Raw genomic sequence first — 7,500 nt, forward strand, 5'->3', positions numbered from 1 at the left:
TAGACCTGGTACTAGGCCTGGTTACTAGACCTGGTTACTAGACCTGGTTACTAGACCTGGTACTAGACCTGGTTACTAGAACTGGTACTAGACCTGGTTATTAGACCTGGTTACTAGACCTGGTTACTATACCTGGTACTAGACCTGGTTACTAGACCTGGTACTAGACCTGGTTACTAGACCTGGTTACTAGACCTGGTTACTAGACCTGGTTACTAGACCTGGTTATTAGACCTGGTTATTAGACCTGGTTACTAGACCTGGTACTAGACTTGGTTACTAGACCTGGTACTAGACCTGGTTACTAGACCTGGTACTAGACCTGGTTACTAGACCTGGTACTAGACCTGGTTACTAGACCTGGTACTAGACCTGGTTACTAGACCTGGTTACTAGACCTGGTTACTAGACCTGGTTACTAGACCTGGTTATTAGACCTGGTTATTAGACCTGGTTACTAGACCTGGTACTAGACCTGGTACTAGACCTGGTTACTAGACCTGGTTACTGGACCTGGTTACTAGACCTGGTACTAGACCTGGTTACTAGACCTGGTTACTAGACCTGGTTACTAGACCTGGTACTAGACCTGGTTACTAGACCTGGTTACTAGACCTGGTTACTAGACCTGGTACTAGACCTGGTACTAGACCTGGTTACTAGACCTGGTTACTAGACCTGGTACTAGACCTGGTTACTAGAACTGGTACTAGACCTGGTTATTAGACCTGGTTACTAGACCTGGTTACTAGACCTGGTTACTGGACCTGGTACTAGACCTGGTTACTAGACCTGGTTACTAGACCTGGTTACTAGACCTGGTACTAGACCTGGTTACTAGACTTGGTTACTAGACCTGGTTACTAGACCTGGTTACTAGACCTGGTACTAGACCTGGTTACTAGACCTGGTTACTAGACCTGGTTACTAGACCTGGTTACTAGACCTGGTTAATAGACCTGGTTACTGCTCCACAATAACAACCAACTGGTTGTTTCCTGTTTGTCTTACAGCAGCACTGCTGTCCTGAACGATGTCACTCTGACACTCTATTCCTCTGTTCTAACTATAGACATCAGGGCAAGATTGAGGACTGACATGACTTGCTTTGTTGGTACCTGAATCCATGTAACAACCTATTGAGTGTGGGCTGGTACCATGACAATTATCAGTGAGGAGAACCGAGTCTTAGGGCACGAAATGCACTTCCATCAACACAAGGACAAACCCTGTGTTAACTCGCCTTTGAGCAGACAGAACTATGCGAGTGCGGATAATTATGAAATGATAAGGTCCCAAGCAATCAAGTGCCTATTGATTTCACTGCCTGGTGGGTCAATAAGAATTTTTCACAGAGGGGAAATCACAAAGGAAAGCGGGGAGAGTTTACAGGCAATTTACACCCTCCTCCTCTTTGATTTGAGAGGTTGCAGTATGTCATGGTTTATTCCCACAGAGAAAGAAGGAGAGAGCAAGAAATAGAGAGAGAGATAGAGGGTGTGTGAGAGAGAGAGAGAGAGAGAGAGAGAGAGAGAGAGAGAGAGAGAGAGAGAGAGAGAGAGAGGAGTGTGAGAGAGAGAGAGGGTGTGAGAGAGAGAGAGAGAGAGAGAGAGATAGAGGGTGTGTGAGAGAGAGAGATCGAGAGAGAGAGAGAGAGAGAGATAGAGGGTGTGTGAGAGAGAGAGAAAGAGAGAGATTGAAAGAGTGAGAGCGAGAGCGTGCAAGAAGGGGGCTTATATTACTGGGTGGGTAGGAGATGACGGTTATTGTCATGGTGTGTTCAGAATGCACTAACCTGGATCTGAGCGCCGTCCGTGCACAGGTTTTTCCTGCAAAGTCAGAAAACAAACACCACTGTGACACACACACACACACTGAGTAATTTCATTACCAACCAAGTTCACTCTCACTGCACTCTGAAACACAGGATTGCTCAGAGAGGGTGATGACATCAACCTAATGTTTCCACTCACTAACCTACATACAGTTCCTGCACTAACGTTCAAAGGTTTGGGGTCACTTTGAAATGTGCTTGTTATTGAAAGAAAATTTAAAAAAAAATGTCCATTAAAATAACATACAATTTATCATAAATACAGTGTAGACATTGTTAATGTTGTAAATGACTATTGTAGCTGGAAACGGCTGATTTTTCCATGGAATATCTATATAGGCGTACAGAGGCCCATTATCAGCATCCATCACTCCTGTGTTCTAATGGCACGGTGTGTTAGCTAATCCAAGATTATCATTTTAAAAGGCTAATTCATTATTAAAAAACCCTTTTGCAATTATGTTAGCACATCTGAAAACTGTTAATTAATCTCTCTCTCCTGATTACAGAAGCAATACAACTGGCCTACTTTAGTCTCGTAGAGTATCTGGAGCATCAGCATTTGTAGGATTGATTTACAGGCTCAAATTGGCCAGAAACAAAACACTTTCTTCTGAAACTCATCAGTCTATTCTTGTTCTGAGAAATATAGGCTGTTCCATGCGAGAAATTGCGAGAAATTGACAAGAAACTGAAGATCTCATACAACGCTGTACTACTCCCTTCACAGAACAGCGCAAAAACTGGCTCTAACCAGATTTGATTTGATTTGAATAGAAAGAGGAGTGGGAGGCCCCGGTGCACAACTGAGCAAGATGACAAGTGCATTAGAGTGTCTAGTTTGAGAAACAGATGCCTCACAAGTCCTCCACTGGCAGCTTCATTAAATAGTACCCGCAAAACACCAGTCTCAACATCAACAGTGAAGAGGCGACTCCGGGATGCTGGCCTTCTTGGCAGAGTTCCTCTGTCCAGTGTCTGTGTTCTTTTGCCCATCTTAATATGTTCTTATAATTGGCCAGTCTGTGATATGGCTCTTTCTTTTCCACTAGTGGTTAGAGGTTTGGGCCAGTAACCGAAAGGTTGCTATATCGAATCCCCGAGCTAACAAGGTAAAAATCTGTCGTTCTGCCCCTGACCAAAGCAGTTAACCCATTGTTCCTAGGCTGTCATTGTAAATAAGAATTAATTCTTAACTGACTTGACTAGTTAAATAAACGTTAAATATATATATATATATATATATATATATATATATATATATATTATTTTTTTTTATTTATTTTTTTTTTTATTAAATTTATTTTTTTTCCAAATGTCTACACTTTATTTATGATCAATTTTATGTTATTTTAATGGAGAAAAATATATATATTTCAAAAACAAGGAAATGTCCAAGTGACCCCAAACTTTAGATCGGTAGTGTACCTACCTCCATGTACATCACTAAGCTACACATCTACATACTAGTGAGAAGTGCTAATCAATCCCAGAACAACAGCAAAGAACCGTGTGAAGATGCTGAAGGAAAAGGGTACAAAAGTATCTATATCCACAGTAAAACGAGTCCTATAATCGACATAACCTGAATGGCCGCTCAGCAAGGAAGAAGCCACTGCTCCAAAAGCGCCATAAAAAAGCCAGACTACGGTTTGCAACTGCACATGGGGACAAAGTTCATACTTTGGAGAAATGTCCTCTGGTCTGATGAAACAAAAATAGAACTGTTTGGCCATAATGACCATCGTTATGTTTGGAGGAAAAAGGGGGAGGCTTGCAAACCGAAGAACACCATCCCAACCGTGAAGCACAGGGGTGGCAGCATCATGTTGTGGGGGTGCTTTGCTGCAGGAGGGACTGGTAAACTTCACAAAATAGATGTCATCATGTACACCTACATACGAGCATACATCACTAAACTACATATACTGTGTCAGTATATTGTGTCACATTCAGCTTTTTTTTCGAATACTTTCCAAATGTAATCCATTACAGTTACTAGTTACCTGTCCAACATTTTAATCTGTAATGTAACTTTGGGGTTACCCACCCCTTACTTTCCCCTTAAGAGGCATTCGAAGAAGACAAAAAAGATCCATCAAACACATTTTGTGTGTCATTATAGTGGTCTCTGACATCATAGTGGTTCTCTGACATCATAGTGGTCTCTGACATCATAGTGGTTCTCTGACATCATAGTGGTCTCTGACATCATAGTGGTCTCTGACATCATAGTGGTTCTCTGACATCATAGTGGTCTCTGACATCATAGTGGTTCTCTGACATCATAGTGGTTCTCTGACATCATAGTGGTTCTCTGACATCATAGTGGTTCTCTGACATCATAGTGGTTCTCTGACATCATAGTGGTTCTCTGACATCATAGTGGTCTCTGACATCATAGTGGTTCTCTGACATCATAGTGGTCTCTGACATCATAGTGGTCTCTGACATCATAGTGGTTCTCTGACATCATAGTGGTCTCTGACATCATAGTGGTTCTCTGACATCATAGTGGTCTCTGACATCATAGTGGTTCTCTGACATCATAGTGGTCTCTGACATCATAGTGGTTCTCTGGCATCATAGTGGTCTCTGACATCATAGTGGTCTCTGACATCATAGTGGTTCTCTGACATCATAGTGGTCTCTGACATCATAGTGGTTCTCTGACATCATAGTGGTCTCTGACATCATAGTGGTTCTCTGGCATCATAGTGGTCTCTGACATCATAGTGGTCTCTGACATCATAGTGGTTCTCTGACATCATAGTGGTCTCTGACATCATAGTGGTCTCTGACATTTTAACATTTTTATTTCACCTTTATTTAACCAGGTAGGCTAGTTGAGAACAAGTTCTCATTTGCAACTGCGACCTGGCCAAGATAAAGCATAGCAGTGTGAACAGACAACATAGAATTACACATGGAGTAAACAATTAACAAGTCAATAACACAGTAGAAAAAAAAAGTCTATATACATTGTGTGCAAAAGGCATGAGGAGGTAGGTGAATAATTACAATTTTGCAGATTAATTAACACTGGAGTGATAAATGATCAGATGGTCATGTACAGGTAGAGATATTGGTGTGCAAAAGAGCAGAAAAGTAAATAAATAAAAACAGTATGGGGATGAGGTAGGTAAAAATGGGTGGGCTATTTACCGATAGACTATGTACAGCTGCAGCGATCGGTCAGCTGCTCAGATAGCTGATGTTTGAAGTTGGTGAGGGAGATGAAAGTCTCCAACTTCCGCGATTTTTGCAATTGACATGTGGTCAACTCGCTCATTTGGAACCAACTTAAAGCTTTTTCATTTCTGAATTGAATGTCATTCAAAAACAGAAAGGAATCATAATGTATTTTCTCGTAAACATCTTTTCTGAATTTATAAGTAATGCAAGAAGTAATCATCTAGTTTTTCAAAAGTATTGTTGCATTGCATCACCAGTAAATGCCTTTCACACTTACTGCAGCGGGTGAAAATATAGGACAGGTTGGGTAATGTTATTAATATGTAGGACATGTTGGGTAATGTTATTCATATGTAGGACATGTTGGGTAATGTTATTCATATGTAGGACAGGTTGGGTAATGTTATTAATATGTAGGACATGTTGGGTAATGTTATTCATATGTAGGACATGTTGGGTAATGTTATTCATATGTAGGACAGGTTGGGTAATGTTATTAATATGTAGGACATGTTGGGTAATGTTATTCATATGTAGGACAGGTTGGGTAATGTTATTCATATGTAGGACAGGTTGGGTAATGTTATTAATATGTAGGACAGGTTGGGTAATGTTATTAATATGTAGGACATGTTGGGTAATGTTATTCATATGTAGGACAGGTTGGGTAATGTTATTAATATGTAGGACAGGTTGGGTAATGTTATTCATATGTAGGACAGGTTGGGTAATGTTATTCATATGTGGGACAGGTTGGGTAATGTTATGAATATGTAGGACATGTTGGGTAATGTTATGAATATGTAGGACAGGTTGGGTAATGTTATTAATATGTAGGACAGGTTGGGTAATGTTATTAATATGTAGGACAGGTTGGTTAATATTATTAATATGGAGGACATGTTGGGTAATGTTATGAATATGTAGGACAGGTTGGGTAATGGTATGAATATGTAGGACAGGTTGGGTAATGTTATGAATATGTAGGACAGGTTGGGTAATGTTATGAATATGTAGGACAGGTTTAGTAATGTTATGAATATGTAGAACAGGTTTGGTAATGTTATGAATATGTAGGATAGGTTGGGTAATGTTATGAATATGTAGGACAGGTTGGGTAATGTTATGAATATGTAGGACAGGTTGGGTAATGTTATGGATATGTAGGACAGGTTGGGTAATGTTATGGATATGTAGGACAGGTTGGGTAATGTTATGAATATGTAGGACAGGTTGGGTAATGTTATGAATACGTAGGACAGGTTGGGTAATGTTATTAATATGTAGGACAGGTTAGGTAATGTTGTGAATATGTAGGACAGGTTGGGTAATGTTATGAATATGTAGGACAGGTTGGGTAATGTTGTGAATATGTAGGACATGTTGGGTAATGTTGTGAATATGTAGGACAGGTTGGGTAATGTTGTGAATATGTAGGACAGGTTGGGTAATGTTGTGAATATGTAGGACAGGTTGGGTAATGTTATGAATATGTAGGACAGGTTGGGTAATGTTGTGAATATGTAGGACATGTTGGGTAATGTTGTGAATATGTAGGACAGGTTGGGTAATGTTATTAAAATGTAGGACAGGTTGGGTAATATGTAGGACAGGTTGGGTAATGTTATGAATATGTAGGACAGGTTGGGTAATGGTATGAATATGTAGGACAGGTTGGGTAATGTTATGAATATGTAGGACAGGTTGGGTAATGTTGTGAATATGTAGGACATGTTGGGTAATGTTGTGAATATGTAGGACAGGTTGGGTAATGTTATTAAAATGTAGGACAGGTTGGGTAATGGTATGAATATGTAGGACAGGTTGGGTAATGTTATTAATATGTAGGACAGGTTGGGTAATGTTATGAATATGTAGGACAGGTTGGGTAATGGTATGAATATGTAGGACAGGTTGGGTAATGTTATGGATATGTAGGACAGGTTGGGTAATGTTGTGAATATGTAGGACAGGTTGGGTAATGTTATGGATATGTAGGACAGGTTGGGTAATGTTATGAATATGTAGGACAGGTTGGGTAATGTTATGGATATGTAGGACAGGTTGGGTAATGTTATTTATATGTAGGACAGGTTGGGTAATGTTATGAATATGTAGGACAGGTTGGGTAATGGTATGGATATGTAGGACAGGTTGGGTAATGTTATTTATATGTAGGACAGTTTGGGTAATGGTATGAATATATAGGACAGGTTGGATAATGTTGTGAGTATGTAGGACATGTTGGGTAATGTTGTGAATATGTAGGACAGGTTGGGTAATGTTATTAAAATGTAGGACAGGTTGGGTAATGTTATTAATATGTAGGACAGGTTGGGTAATGTTATGAATATGTAGGACAGGTTGGGTAATGGTATGAATATGTAGGACAGGTTGGGTAATGGTATGAATATGTAGGACAGGTTGGGTAATGGTATGAATATGTAGGACAGGTTGGGTAATGTTATGAA

At 39.9% G+C, this 7,500-nt stretch overlaps 1 protein-coding gene and 1 long non-coding RNA gene across 6 annotated transcripts in view; one reads left to right on the plus strand and one right to left on the minus strand.

Moving 5' to 3' along the window:
- The window catches only part of LOC118372903 (guanine nucleotide exchange factor VAV3-like), a 257,830-nt gene that overhangs the window by 78,533 nt on the left and 171,797 nt on the right, over nucleotides 1-7,500 (minus strand). For all 3 annotated transcript variants that reach the window (XM_052499406.1, XM_052499404.1, XM_052499407.1), the window contains exon 19: nucleotides 1,796-1,829. In XM_052499406.1, the coding sequence (XP_052355366.1) occupies nucleotides 1,796-1,829 (34 nt within the window). The remainder of the gene's footprint in view (nucleotides 1-1,795; nucleotides 1,830-7,500) is intronic.
- LOC127916722 (uncharacterized) overlaps nucleotides 3,651-7,500 on the plus strand; it is a 5,249-nt gene continuing 1,399 nt past the window's right edge. Inside the window, exons 1-7 of one of the 3 annotated variants that reach the window (XR_008095685.1) lie at nucleotides 3,651-5,781; nucleotides 5,992-6,051; nucleotides 6,112-6,261; nucleotides 6,472-6,621; nucleotides 6,793-6,912; nucleotides 7,243-7,392; nucleotides 7,453-7,500. The exon at nucleotides 7,453-7,500 is cut by the window's right edge and continues 42 nt beyond it. This is a non-coding gene — a long non-coding RNA (uncharacterized LOC127916722). Of the gene's footprint in view, nucleotides 5,782-5,926; nucleotides 6,262-6,471; nucleotides 6,622-6,642; nucleotides 6,733-6,792; nucleotides 6,913-7,242; nucleotides 7,423-7,452 lie in introns of those variants that run through there. The other 2 variants (XR_008095684.1, XR_008095686.1) reach the window with 2 other exon arrangements.

The sequence above is a fragment of the Oncorhynchus keta genome, chromosome 4, assembly GCF_023373465.1.
Source record: "Oncorhynchus keta strain PuntledgeMale-10-30-2019 chromosome 4, Oket_V2, whole genome shotgun sequence".
NCBI lineage: Eukaryota > Metazoa > Chordata > Actinopteri > Salmoniformes > Salmonidae > Oncorhynchus > Oncorhynchus keta.